Source organism: Ceratotherium simum, chromosome 23, assembly GCF_057802395.1.
Source record: "Ceratotherium simum simum isolate JZ-2026a chromosome 23, ASM5780239v1, whole genome shotgun sequence".
NCBI lineage: Eukaryota > Metazoa > Chordata > Mammalia > Perissodactyla > Rhinocerotidae > Ceratotherium > Ceratotherium simum.
The window spans coordinates 27,483,768-27,499,545 of NC_141922.1; the positions used below are offsets into that span (position 1 = coordinate 27,483,768).

Below are 15,778 nucleotides of genomic sequence, written 5' to 3' on the forward strand. Positions count from 1 at the left end.
TTTTCATGGGAAAGGAGTTCAGGCATGGATTAGCTGGATCCTCTTCTCAAGGTCTTACTAGAATAAAATCAAGGTGTTGTCCAGGGCTGTGATTTCATTTGAGACTGTGGGACCTCTTACAAATTCACTGGTTATTGGAAGAATTCAGTTACTGTGGTAGTAGGACTGAGGTCTTCAGTTCCCAAAGACCACTCACTGTTCCTTGCCACATCGTCCTCTCCACAACACCACAATGTGTTTGTTCAAGGCCAACAGGAGAGCATCTCTTCTAATTTATTTTGTTTCTCACTTCTAGATCTTCTTTTATTAAAGGACTTCCCTGAATTGAGTCAGGCTCACCCAGGATAATCTCCCTTTGATTAACTTAAAGTCAACTGATTAGAGGCCTTAATTACATCTGTAATAGCCCTCCATCTCATTTATATAATGTAACCTAATCATGGGATTCCTATCTCATCAAATTCATAGGTCCTGCCCACACTCAAGGGGAGGGAATTATACAAGCCATCTACACAGGAGGATGAGGATATGGGGAAGAATCTTGGGGGCCATCCTAGAATTCTGCCTACCACACATACCTATTTCATACTTTCTATGAAAGTCAATTCCCAAAGATTAAAATTTTGAGTAAAATATCTTTATGATTTTGAGTCATAGGCAATGCAGAAGTGCTGTTTACAAAATCATAAATTAACAAGTCAAATAATAAATTAATAAGTCAAATAATAACAATCAAACTTTAGTAAAATTAATAATTTCTTCTTATCAAAAGATTTAACAAAGAAAATGAAAAAGCCACCTATAACATTGAAGAAGATATTGCAACACACATAACATGTAATGTATTAGTATCCAGAACATATAAAGCTGATCTCATCTGGTGAGCTGGGCTCAATGATGTATTATGAATGAGTTATAGGTAGAACTATGATATTGATCTTAGCTCTCTGTGAGGCAGGGCAGGGACTGAGCAAAAAACTTGCATTGTAAGCAGCCTCATCTGCTCCCTTCATCGTGTCTTAAATATTATTCTTTTCTATGTGTGCTATAATGGAAAAATGTTGGGAATCGCCGAAATAAAGAATTCCTGCAGTTAATAACAAGCTGACAAGTGGTCCAAGTGAAAAATGGCCAAAATACAAATAGTCATTGCACCAAAAAGGAAACATAAATGACAAAATATATGCAACTTAATTATTAATGAAGAAAAGGCAAAAAAGATCACTTTTTACACCCACTAGATTGGTAGAAATAATGAAATCTAATGTACACAAGTTGTGAGCACTTAAATTGGTAAAATAATTTTGGAAAACCATTTGGCACGATATTATGAAATTGAAATTTTGCTTTGTTATTGTCCAGAAATTTCACTCTTAAGTATATAACCTAGAGATATACTTGTACTTTTGAACCAGAAAATGTTTAATATTGCTCACAACCATGCTGCTTATAATAGCAAAAAAATGGGAAACAACTTCAGTCTCTATTGACAGGCAATTATTAATTGAGAGTATTTATATTTAACTCCGTGTACAACAGGGGAACAATTTTTTGTGTGTGTGTGAGGGAGGTTTGCTCTGAGCTAACATCTGTTACCAATCTTCCTCTTTTTTTTTTGCTTGAGGAAGATTAGCCCTGAGCTAACATCTGCACCAGTCTTCCTCTATTTTGTAGGTGGCTTGCCGACATAGCGTAGCTTGAGTGGTGCAGGTCCACACCCAGGATCCAGGCCACCAAAGTGGAGCATGCCGGACTTGACCACTATGCCACGGGGTCAACCCCAACAATTGTTTTTTTTTTAACTGTGACCATGTAAAATGTAAAATTCAATGTTTTTTATGTATTCTACATTTAAACTTGACCAAAACAATTGCTTTAGTCAATGCTAATATACAATCATTAAAAATACAAGAAATAGGCATAATCAAAAAGAAATTTGTTATAAAGTTTAAAAAAGCCAGGATATGAAATCTATGATTTTAGAATTTACCAAAGTAACAAATAGTTATGAAAGTTATTAAAGAGATACATTTTTCATTTATTCAATAGTAATATTGGTAACCTCGAGCATTCATTTTCTTTATCTTTATTATAAATTATTTTTTCTCAAGGCATGATTGTGTATAGTACAGTATTTATGTAATTTCTTCATGTACAGAGTCATAATTATGTTATCTTTAATATTATATTAAGTTCCTAATTTAAGAATTGCAGTTTAATTAAACGTGAATTTTTGCATAGGTGCATAAACAATGTATGAATGCATGAGTATATTTTAGTAAGAAATAGTACTAAATTATTTGTCGTGGTGTAATGTGACTATCAAAGTATTGTGCTCCCAGTTTTGCCAGCACATTATAATATATTTGAGATTTTTCTGTTACCAAAAGATACACAAAAATAAACCATAAACCTGATACCTTTAAATCTGGTGATCTCGATTCAAATTTAGCTCTAACATTTTTAAAACTTTACTATTTAACAGAAATAGCACAGTCTGTGTTTTCCACATTAGCTTTATAAAAATATATGCAAATATAGGGAAAAGCACTCTCCACACATACATGTACTTTTCATAAAGCCTTCTCAAAGTAGATTTGCATTAATCATGCTTAAATGTTTCAAATAAGAGAGTTCTATAAACAGAAGCCATGCCATTTCACTGAAAATTATTACAGAAGGTACAATATAGCACATAAAAATCATTTGATAATTATAATGATTGAACTTTAGGAATAGTGTGACATGATCTGCAATGTATGAAATTTATATTTATTTGTGTATATATATATATGTATATATATGATGTGCATTTTAAATGTTTTCTGCCATTGCTTTCTTTTTGTTTTTATTACATAACGCAATATATTTGAGATGTTTGTTTCTGTTTATTGCTAGGTTATCCAGATAAATTTTGAAGAATTCGATCTGGAGATTGGCTATGATACATTGACAATTGGTGATGGCGGTGAAGTTGGAGACCCTAGGACAGTACTCCAAGTGTAAGTTCTCAGGGTTTCATTCTTGACTTAGCGTATCAGGTCTTTATGAAATTTTACTCTTATTTATTTTTTCATTGATCCCTCCCCCTACCATCAACATAAGAAGCCTAGTACCATAGTTATTATTATCAACCTACTATAGTATGTATACTAGTCCTTCTTCAATGAGGCTTAAAGCACTTGATCCAAACAGTTTCTTAGAATCTATTGCCAAACAGGAGCCGGTTGGAAATGGAGGCCTAGAGTGAAATTGCAGAGTGGTTGATTGAGACTTTGTTTTGGAAAACACCCTTACCCCCACAGAGTTTAAAAATAGACTGAAAAAGACAAGTATAAAATTGATCCCAGAGACTCTCATACTAGTATGAAAGACTGGTGGGTGCTGCTCACTTATTGGCGGCAAAATCATACCTCGCCATCAAGATTCGAAGTTGAGACCTTTATCAGTGGTTTGCCACTTGAAGTAGTTAGCAGTGAACCACTCTCAGAGTTGAGATAGTTAAAAGAGACCAAATATGGTTCTTAATGTGAGTTAAAAGAATGAACATATATTGAAAAAAGGGAAATGTTAGGAACTTATTTATTGCCTGGTTCTTGGGCTATTCATTCCAATAATCTGCCTCTGATAGTGGCATGAAGAAATGTTTCCAGGAAAGTATATTGTTTTCTCCGCTGTGAACCTCAAAAGCTTTTAGGGTGTGCGTTCTCTCAAAATTCCTTTCATGACTCTTGATTTGCAGTTCAGGCTGTGTCAATCTGATGTTTCTCTCAGTGGGGTCTTTTTGCATCACAATTACCTGATACACTTTTAAAAATGTAGATTTCTGGACTCCCATACTCAAATTACTGAATGAGTATGTCTGTTATTTGGACCCCAAAATCTACACTTTAATAGACTTACTCGGTGATCTTTATGCACACCAATGTTTTAGAACAAATGATATCAATATTTTAAAAATTATTTCCAGCATAACCAACTCCTAGAGATAATGCTCTTATCATGTGTGTATTTCTCACTGTGCAAATTGCCTAAAGGTAAGCTAATTTTCTTTTCATTTTTTTCTTTTCTTTTCTCTCCTCTTCTCTTTCCCTTTTGTTTTCTTTTTAATTTTACAGTCTCCTAGTACTATTATTCCAGAATCCTGAATAAAGCCAAGATTTTACCATATGTGTACATTATAGGTCCCTATATTATTCCCTCTTAGTTCTTCTCTTTCCAGGGCAAAACAAAAACTAAAAAAAAATAAAACAAAAACCTCTTCTTACTTGTCTTCCTGCACACTTGTCCTCAACTTTACCTCTCTCCTCCCCCTGCAACATGGATATCATTGATCAACCACAACCTTGTTGTCTATCTCTGATAGACAATAATTCCATTTTCTGTTTCCTAAGGTATGATGGATAAAAGGGCTAGTGTTTTACATGCTCTAAATGTTTGGTGATGTTGCTCAAATGGTTTGTAACTTCATTTTTAACACTTCTCTCCCTAAAGATGCTCAACATTTTTATCAGGATGTTAAGCCTGGTAGGCATTTCACCACACTGGACTTCATAACTTGCAGAAATAGTATACAGTTTCTTCTAGATTTCCTTGTGGTTTTATACATGATAGTTTGGATTTTGTTATACTGTAATATTGTATTGGACATTGGCAGCTATAGAGCTAATCTGATCAGTAGGTACGTTTTTTTGTTGTTGTTTGGTAAGTGCAGTGTTTTAAAGAACTGAATATTACATATACAAATCTGAATTTGTGGTTTCTCTTGACAAGCTGACAACACTAGACCGGGACTATCACATAGCAAAAACTAGCTGGACCTATCTTCTGCCCCCTTTAGAGAGGGCACAGGTTCTCCATGGCCACTAATCCTTGTATTGCGTTGTACTTGGGCTTCTAAGAACTTTTGCATTGCTTGGCTGGGACTGTATCTAATTAGATATATGACACCGGATACAACACAAAATATGATTTGAACCTTAAATTTATTGTTTTTTTCCAAATAAAAATGTGTCTGTTTCTTTATCTGACACTTTATAAAATTTGAAGTTTCTGGACGTTAATGATATATAGCAAATTTGGTGAATGATTCTCACACATTTTGAGACCTATCTTTCTAAATAGTTGATAGGTCACGTCATATGTACTTCAGAAATGCAACTGTAAAATATGTATATGATGGGAGATAGCTCCTTTTTTCTGCTTAAGATAGAAGACTGGATATCAGCTTTAAATTCTTCAAAACGTGGACATAGAAAGGCAGGCTGGCTAGTCGATTGACTAAACAATATTTCTTAAGAGGCTTTTGTCCTCTTTCTATCTGCCACAAAACAAAACTTAGTATCTAAGCATCAGATCAAATATTAGAAGTCATCTTGTATAACTAATATCCCAGATCATAGATGATATATCTTCCTTCAGCCACTCTCTTAAGAAAAAGATCTGTGAGCTAATTAATATCACAAAATTATGGAGAGAAAAATTATAGACATACATATTTACAGTAATCCAATAAGACACAGAAGGGTGATGTCAAAATTAGTATCTTAAATATCCAACCATTATAACTAGTAAAATGTAAAAGAGAGCATTTATTGGGATATTCTAAAATGAATTTTTAAAATCCTGTATTGAATGCATGAGATCAAATAGCAGATGAGGCAAAAAGCATGGAATAATTAAATGAAATAAATAGACTTACAACTGATTTTTTTTGAAGAAGATAATCCCAAAGTTAGCTAAACAACATAGAACCAGATAAAGAACAAATATGTTGATGGGAAGTTCCCTTATAACCCAAATGAATAGTCAAATGGAAATAACTGTATTTTACAGACTAAGCTGAGTTTTCTTCTGCTGTTAGTACTGAAAGAAGACAAAGTTGCATTTTTCATATTCTCGCATTCTTGCTGTCATATTGTCTGTAGTTTGTGTAGTCCTTCTACTTTATGACTTGTTGTATTTCCCTCACTCTGAGAAGTTATATTAATTTTGAAAAATCTATGTGATGCCCATTTTTATTCTGTATATGTCTGTTTATAAACACAGGAAATGTGTTTCTCAAATTTGCTTTTCTCTCTTAGAAACAAAATTACGCTTCTCTGCAGCTATAACTCTCTTTTCCTTGAGTAAGGATGACTATGACAGAACTTAGGTAGCACCCACCTCCTAGACATAGTTAAATAGAAGCTGGCTGAGTGGCTAACAGAGATTCTGCAGAGTTGGAAATAGATCAAAAGTTCCTTTGAACTCTAAGACTCTGTGATAAGAGAGCTTACTGGATTTGTATCCACTGAAGAAGCTGATTTCTTAATAAATTTAACTTTCTCGACTGCAGACTCACCCATGGCATTTGCAGGGCCAACAGTACAAATGCAAATGGAAATTCACATATCAAATGTCTAAATATTAAAAGTTATAAATCAAGCTACATATTGTTAAATGCATGTTCCATCCTCGTACCCTGACAAATGTATATTCATAACAACCTGGAAGGACAAGGTTGAATTTAGAATTCTAGGACTTGTGTGATTTCATCGTTGAGACAGGAAGGCATGGGAAAATGTGGTCATAGCCTCATCTTGCAGCTGGCCATCCTCTCTTCCAACCTCAGCTCCATCTTTCACAAGGATGCATATAGACACCCCAGCCTACACGTTAAACTGTTCATGCCTCCCTGCAAATGTTGCCCACCGGGCCAAAGGATGCACATATGGGTCATATGTTCCAGACCTAGGAATATGGATCTGGTAAATAAGCCCATGCAGCTTCAGGTAACAGGGCATTCCAGGCTACCCAGTACCAGTGAGTTCTAGAACAGTACTTCTCAAACAAACTGTAAAATGGATTTGTTTTTATTTCCAATCCATCTTGAACTGATACTTTTGGAAAGTGAGAGAAGATTAAATGCCCAGAAAAATGAAATCAAAATGCATATAAATACAACCGTATTGTTTTTCTCATAATGAAATTCACCAGGCAAAATTACTCTTTCAAATTATGCTAGAAGTTTGAAAGCCTTACTTCTAATTTCTGTACTTCTCACCTGATGGACTGGAAACTAGTCTAGGATCTCAAAGGGGAAATGGGAGAGGGATGCAGGAGCCAGGAAGGCACATTCCAGGGCAGGAGTTGGGCTACAGAAAGGAGGGGAGGAGGACCCTCTACAGGAAAGGGATCAGGGAAGGGGCATATTTTGCCTAAGTTTAAAACAGTATTACCTATGTGGCATAGTAAATTATCCACATCTTATTGGAGTGATATCAGCATCATGGCAGAGTGAGCTGTTCCCTTAGTCTCTTCCTCTTAAGTTACAAACAAACAGACATTCATTAACCAACAGAGGATTCCCTATGAAGCACAATAGGATATCTGAAGATCCATGCAGCCATACATCTGAAGGTAGGGGGGTGCTGGATCCCCAGGAAGCAGTGGAAGGAGGTGAGTGGATCCCCTCCCCCTCGATAGCAGCAGTGATCTAGGTTGCGGGTCCTCATGCAGCTGCTGGTGCACAACTCTAAGAGGTGGGGGAGCAGGCAGGCCTGCATGTGAACACTTAACTTTCGGAGTTGCAGTCTGGCCCATGGAAACATTCCACGCTGAATGGCATGGCTCAGCCACCACATGGGTGCCCCCACCAAGTGCAGCAGCCCAAGCACATGAGCACAGAGTGGGCCCACATGTGCAAAAGAAAATGCCCCTCCCTCCTTGCCTAGTGCACCAGCTCAGCTGGTACCCGGTCAAGGCAGTGGTTCTGCACCAGAGTGTCTGCATGTGTGTGTGTGACTCACCAAGTGGCTGCAGCCAGCAGGGAAATGCATGGGCACAACTTCCAGCAGACACGGCGGGTTCAGAAAACACAGCTTCTGTTCACCCCCCACCCCAGAGGTGGCAGGTGGAATCTTCAACCTGATACGACCACTATGCACCAGCAAAGGATCACTTCATCAAACACCATGAAGAACTACATTAACACTTCAGAGCAGAAGTAAAATGACAAGTGAGAAGCCAATCCTGAAGTCACAGAAATTGTACAGTCTAAATGACAGAGAATTCAAAATAGTTGTCATAAAGAAACTCAACAAGTTACAAGAAAATTCAGAAAGACAGTTCAGTGAACCCAGAAATAAAGTTAATGAGCAGAGGAAATTCTTCACAAAAAAGATTGAAACTATAAAAAGCAAACAAACAAATTCTGGAGATGAAGACCACAATGAATGAGATAAAAAAATAATCTAGAAACATTAAGAAGCAGAGCTGACATTATGGAGGACAGAATTAGTAATTTAGAGGACAGAAACGTAGAAACGCTTCAGGTGAAGGAGGAGGAGAGAACTAAGACTTAAAAAAATAAACTCTTTGAAAAATATACAACTCAATTAGGAAAACCAACATAATGATTATAGGTATTCCAGAGGTAGAAAGGAGAAGAGACCTTGTTCAAAGAAATAATACCTGAGAACTTCCTAAACCTGGGGAAGGAACTGGACTTACAAGTGTATGAAGCCAATAGAACTCCTAATTACATTACTGCAAAAAGACTTTCTCCAAAGTATATGATAATAAAACTGGCAAAAGTCGATGACAGAGAAAAAATATTAAGGGCAGGAAGGCAGAAGAGAATAATCTACAAAGGAACCGCTATCAGGCTTTCAGCAGATTTTTCAGCAGAAACCTTACAGGCTAGGAGAGATTGGCATCATATATTCAAAATACCGAAGGACAAAAACTTTCAGCCAAGAATATTGTGTCCAGCAAAGTTATCCTTCAGTGGATAACTGAAGGTTAACAATGGAGAAATAAAAGCTTTCTCAGATAAACAAAAGCTGAGAGAGTTCATTGCCACTAGACCTCCGTTACAAGAAATGATCAAGGATGCTCTCATACCTGAAACAAAAAGGCAAAATTTTACAAAGCCTCGAACAAGGGGATAAATAGGCAGACAAAATCAGAAAATGGTGGCCCACTGTCACCATTAGCAAACACTTAATTATAATGTAAAGGATACAGTGAAGGAAAACATCAAAAATAACTATGAACAAGGGCTGGCCCCATGGTGTAGCGGTTAAGTATTCACACTCCACTGCTGGTGGCCTGGGTTTGGATCCCAGGCCCACACCAATGCACTGCTTGTCAGGTCATGCTGTGGCAGTGTCTCACATAAAGTAGAGGAAGATAGGCACGGATGTTAGCTCAGGGCCAGTCTTCCTCAGCAAAAAGAGGATTGGCAACAGATGTTAGCTCAGGACTAATCTTCCTCACACACACACACACAAAAATTATAAATATTTCATTTTAATAACAAACTCACAACACAAAACATAGTAATTTGCAACAACAGTAACTTACATGAGGAAGAGGAAAAGGATGGGACCTGCTTAGGCTAATGGAGATAAGAGACTATCAGAAAATGGACTATCTCATCTACAAGATCTTTTATATGAACCTCATGGTAACCACTAATCAAAAAATCAGAGCAGAGCCACAAATCATAAATAAAACGAAAATTGAGAAAACTATCACAGAAAACCACCAAACTGAAATGGCAATCAGAAATACAAGGGAAGAGAAACAGAGAAATGTAGAACAACTGGAAAATAAGAGATAAAATGGCAGTATTAAGCCCTTATATATCAATAATGACTCTAAAAGTAAATGGATTGAATTCTCCTATCAAAAGACACAGAGTGGCTGGGTGGATTAAAAAACAAGACCCAACATTATGCTGCCTCCAGGAAACACATCTCAGCTCTGAAGACAAACCCAGGCTCCGAGTGACAGGGTGGAAAATGATATGCCAAGCAAATGGCAAGCAAAAGAAAGCAGGTGTTGCCATACTTATATCAGACAAAGCAGAATTCAGGATAAAAAAGGCAATGAGAGAGAAAGTGGGGCAGTATATAATGATAAAAGGGACCAAGAGGACATAACACTTATGAATATATCTGCACCTAACACAGGAGCACAAAAGTATGGAAAGCAACTATTACCAGACCTAAAGGGAGAAATTAACAGCAACACAATAATAGTAGGGGACCTCAACACCCCACTTACATCAATGGATATCTCATCCAGACAGAAAGTCAACAAGGCAATGTTGGATTTAAAGGAAAAACTTGAGCAAATGGACTTAGATATATATAGAACATTCCATCCAAAAACAGCAGAGTACACATTCTTCTCAAGTACACATGGAACATTCTCAAAGATAAACCATATGTTGAGAAACAAGGCAAAACTCAATAAATTTAAGAAGATTGAAATCACATCAAGCGTCATTTCTGACCACAATGCTATGAAACTGGAAATCAACTACAAGGAAAAAGCTGAGAAAGTCACAAATATGTGGAGACTAAACACGCTACTGAAAAACCATTGGATGAATGCAGAAATCAAAGGGGAAATTAAAAAATACATGGAGGCAAATGAAAATGAAAATACATCATACCAACTCTTATGGGATGCAGGAAAAGCAGTTCTAAGAGGGAAATTCATAGCAATACAGGCCTACCACAATAAGCAAGGAAAATCTCAAATAAGTAATCTTAAACTAAATCTAACAGAACCAGAAAAGAAGAAAAAACAAAGCCCAAAGTCAGCAGAAGGAGAGAAATAATAAAAATTAGAGCAGAAATAAATGAAAGAGAGATAAAAAAAGAAACAGTGGAAGCGTCAGTGAAACTTAAGAGCTGATTCTTTGAGAAGTTAAACAAAATTGACAAAACCTTAGACAGACTTACTAAGAAAAAAAGAGAGAAGGCTCAAATAAACAAAATTAGAAATGAAAGAGGAGAAATTACAACAGATATTGCAGAAATTCAAAGGATTATAAGAGAATACTATGAAAAACTATGTGCCAACAAATTGCATAACCTAGAGGAAATGGATAAATTCTTAGACTCATACAACCTCCCAGAACTGAATCAGGAAGAAATAGAGAATCTGAATAGATGAATCACAAGTAAAGAGATTGAAACAGTAATTAAAAACCTCCCCAAAGCCAAAAGTCCAGGGCCAGATGACTTCTCTGGAGAATTCTACCAAACATTCAAAGATGATTTAATACATATCCTTCTCAAACCATTCCAGAAATTTGAAGAAGACACAATACTTCCTAACTCATTCTATGAGGCCAACATCACCCTGATAGAAACCAGACAAGGACAACACAAAGAAGGAAAATTAGAGGCCAATATCACTGATGAACACAGATGCAAAAATCCTCAACAAAATATTTGCAAACTGAATACAGCAATACATTAAAATGACCATACACCATGATCAAGTGGGATTTATACCAGGGAGGCACAGATGGTTCAACACCCACAAATCAATCAATGTGAAACACCACATTAACAAAATGAGGAATAAAAATCACATGATCATCTCAATAGATGCAGAGAAAGCATTTGAGATGATCCAACATCCATTTATGATAAAAACTCTGAATAAAATGGGTACAGAAGGAAAGTACCTCAACATCATAAAGGCCATATATGACAAACCCACAGCCAACATCATATTTAATTGTGAAACACTGAAAGCCATCCCTCTGAGAACATGAACAAAACAAGGGTGCCAAGTCTTGCCACTCCTATCCAATATAGTACTAGAGATTTTGGCCAGAGCATTAGGCAAGAAAAAGAAATAAAAGATATCCAAATTGGAAAGAAAGAAGTGAAACTTTCACTGTTTGTTTGCAGATGACATGATCATATATATAGAAAACCCTAAAGAATCCACCAGAAAACTATTAGAAATAATCAACAACTACAGCAAAATTGCAGGGTACAAAATCAACTTACAAATATCAGTTGCGTTTCTATACACTAATAATGAACCAGCAGAAAGAGAAGTCAAGAATACAATCCAATTTAAAATCACAGCAAAAAGAATAAAATGTTTAGGAATAAATTTAACCCAGGAGGTGAAAGGCCTATACACTGAAAACTATAAGACATGATTGAAAGAAATCAAAGAAGACATAAAGAAATGGAAAGATATTCCATGCTCATGGATTGGAAGACTAAAGATAATTAAAATGTCCATATTACCTAAAGTAATCTATAGATTCAATGCAGTCCCAATCAGAATCCCAAGGACGTTTTTCATGGAAATAGAACAAAGAATCCTAAAATTTATATGGAACAACAAAAGATCCCAAATAGCTAAAGCAATCCTTAGAAAAAAGAACAAAGCTGGAGGCATCACAATTCCTGACTTCAAAATATGCTACAAAGCTATAGTAATCAAAACAGCATTGTACTGGCACAAAAGCAGATGTGCAGATCAATGGAACAGAATTGAAAACCCAGGAATAAAACCACACATCTACGGACAGCTAATCTTTGACAAAGGAACCAAGAATATACAATTGAGAAAGAAAAGTCTCTTCAATAAATGATGTTTGGAAACCTGGACAACCACTTGAAAAAGGGTGAAAGTAGACCATCATCTTATAGTGTACCCAAAAATTAACTCAAAATGAATTAAAGAAAATATAGGCAGTACACTCTTTGACATGGGTCTTAGCAGCATCTTTTCAAATACCATGTCTACTGAGGCATGGGAAGCAAAAGAAAAAAATAAACAAATGAGACTACATCAGACTAAAGAGCTTTGGCAAGGCAAAGGAAACCATGAACAAAACGAAAAGAGAACCCACCAAATGGGAGAAAATATTTGCAAATCATATATCCAACAAGTGGTTAATTTCCAAAATATATAAGGAACTCATATAACTCAACAACAAAAAACAAATAACTCAATCAAAAAATGGTCAGAGAATATGAACAGACATTTTTCCAAATAAGATATACAGATGGCCAACAGGCACATGAAAAGCTGTTCAACATCACTAATTGTAAGGGAAATGCAAATCAAAACTACAATGAGATATCATCTTACACCTGTCAGAATGCCTGTAATTACCAAAACAAAAAATAACAAATGTTGGAGAGGATGTGGAGAGAAGGGAACCTTCATACATTGTTTGTGGAAATGCAAACTGGTGCAGCCTCTACGGAAAATAGTTTGGAGATTTCTCAAAAAATTAAAAAATACAATCCAGCCATCCCACTACTGGGTATTTATCCAAAGAACTTAAAATCAACAAGTCAAAGAGATTTATGCACCCCTATGTTCATTGCAGCATTATTCACCATAGCCAAGACATGGAAGCAACCCAAGTGCCCATCAACTGATGAATGGGTAAAGAAGCTGGGGTATATATATACCACGGAATACCACTCAGCCATAAAAAAGACAAAATTGTCCCATTTGCAACAACGTGGATGGACCTTGAGAGTATTATGTTAAGTGAAATAAGCCAGCTAGAGAAAGACAAACATGCCATGATTTCACTCATATGTGGAAGATCAAGGAACAAATGGATAAAGAGAACAGCTTAGTGGTTACCAGATGGGAAGGGGGTTGGGGAATAGGCGAAAGGGGTAAAGTGGCACATATATATCGTGACAGATAAACATTAGTCTTTTGGTGGTGAGCACAGTACAGTCTATGCAGAAACTGATAAATAATAACGTACACCTGAAATTACACAATGTTATAAACCATTATGACCTCAATAAAATAATTAAAAAAAAAACAAGAATTTATTGAAAAACCCTAGTTGAAGAGAATTTATTTTAAATAATGCTCTTCCAACAGGTAAACCTAGTTTCCATTTAGACATTTTATTTAGCAGTCTGTTTACTCATCTGTGAACTCCTTTTTGTATTTTATTAAGTTTGATCCATGTGCTAGAGAGTAACTTCTGGCACCAAAATTATTTTTTAAATAAATTTATTTTAGAAGATTTAATAGCTGAATGTCAGATAACATAATAAAAAAAATGGAAAATACATTCACTTAACAGAAAGCCATATAATATAATATTTTAAAGTCTTTTATAAAAGGATGAATTTAGCCTATATTTAATTTTATAAGTTCTGATTAATTTAATAAACACAGGCTACATCACCTTGATAAACACTGAATCAGATATGGAGCATTTCAACCTATTCTATTTAGGTCATGGATTGAATTAAGCATTGGAAACATATGGTGTTTTTGTTTCTCATTTTCTTGCAATATTTAGGTTCTAAAAGGTAAAATCAATTGTCATATTCTATTCCAGAAAAAAATGTAGTCCATAAAGGCATAACATGTTCAACAGCTAAAATAATCCTCCTAAAAAGGAATTAGTTTGAAGGGTTTTTAAAAATAATTCTCACAAAAATTTCTTTCCCTGAAGTACAAAGCATATAATTTTTGCAATTCAATAACATAAAAATAATTTTTGTGCTACCCTTCTTCACTTTGAGACTTTGGCTCCAAGGAAATACTCATGACAAAGTTATAAGCAATAAAATTATTTAGTAATAGAGAATGCTCTATAATTGGATATCATATGCAGTACTATGTTCTCTGTATAGTTTTATGAGATGAAAATTCCTAAAATAATGCAGATTTAAGCTGCAAACTTAAATTCATAATTTAGACATTTGTTGCTCCTGCCATTTGCCGTACAATAATCTATTGCCCATATGTAGACTTTTCTCTCTCGCTCTCACTCTTGTTCGTTTTCTCCCCAATGGAGTTACTTGGACAGTGTTTTTTTTTTAAATAGCATTTCATTTCTGGCACCTTCATGGTGGTGTAGTGACAAGTGTCAATAGAGATCAGAATATGAACTTGACCAGTTGATAATAATTCAGATAATAGTGTTGGTGTTTTTCTCTTTTTAATCAGCAATATTTGTATTGTGGTAGGCATTTCAAAAGTGGTTGTGGAATAAGAAATTGGGACAAAATATAGAAAGGTATCTAAATAAGATTTCCTCCCACAAATATTAAGTATTATAAGCACAACACTTTGTTAGAATGCTAAATATATATGATGAAGTATCCATAGATGAGTATAAATATGTATGTGCTGAGATCTTGACCTTCAAATTCTCTTTTCTACAAACAAATGTTGTTGTAGAAATCCATATGAAATGAGAACCATGATAAACACTCTCATACACATTATGCTTTTGAATTAGCTAAGAAATTAAACTTCTAAAACCTAAGTCCATAAACGACGTAAAAGCCACAATTGTTGACTACTCAATTACCTAATAGAGTCAACATTTGTGTAGTCCCACCATTTCATAGTACTTCATGTATTTTTATTTTAAAACTATATATTATTTTTTCAGTATATTGATCCACTTTTTTTGCCTTTTTATTTTTTTTCAGCTTTACTGCAGTATAATTAAAAAAATTGTAAGATATGTAAAGTGTATTACATGATGATTTGATATACATATACATTGTGAAAGGATTTCCTCTATCAAGTTAACACATTCAACACCTCACATATTTAACTTTTTGTTTGTTTGTTTGGTGAAAACAGTTAAATTCTACTCTCTTAGCAATTTCAATTATGCAATACAGTTTTATCAACTATAATCACGATGTTACACATTAGATCCTCAGACCTTATTCATCTTATAACTGAAAGTTTGTCTCCTGTTACCAACCTCTCCCTAATTCCCTTACCCGGCCAGCCCCTGACAACCACTTTTCTACTTTCTATTTCTGAGTTCAACTTTTTTTTTTAGATTCCACATATAAGCAATAACATGCAGTATTTGTCTTTCTCTGTCTGATTTATTTCATTTAGCATGTGGCTCTCCAGGTTCTATGTTGTTGCAAATGACAGGATTTCCTTCTTTTTTAAGGCTGATTAATATTCCACTGTACATTTTTTTGATCCATTCATCTGTTGACAG

At 35.2% G+C, this 15,778-nt stretch overlaps 1 protein-coding gene across 4 annotated transcripts in view; it reads left to right on the forward strand.

Moving 5' to 3' along the window:
* The window catches only part of CSMD3 (CUB and Sushi multiple domains 3), a 1,195,693-nt gene that overhangs the window by 621,558 nt on the left and 558,357 nt on the right, over positions 1–15,778 (forward strand). For all 4 annotated transcript variants that reach the window (XM_004431279.3, XM_087447535.1, XM_004431280.3 and 1 more), the window contains one exon: positions 2,899–3,002. In XM_004431279.3, the coding sequence (XP_004431336.2) occupies positions 2,899–3,002 (104 nt within the window). The remainder of the gene's footprint in view (positions 1–2,898; positions 3,003–15,778) is intronic.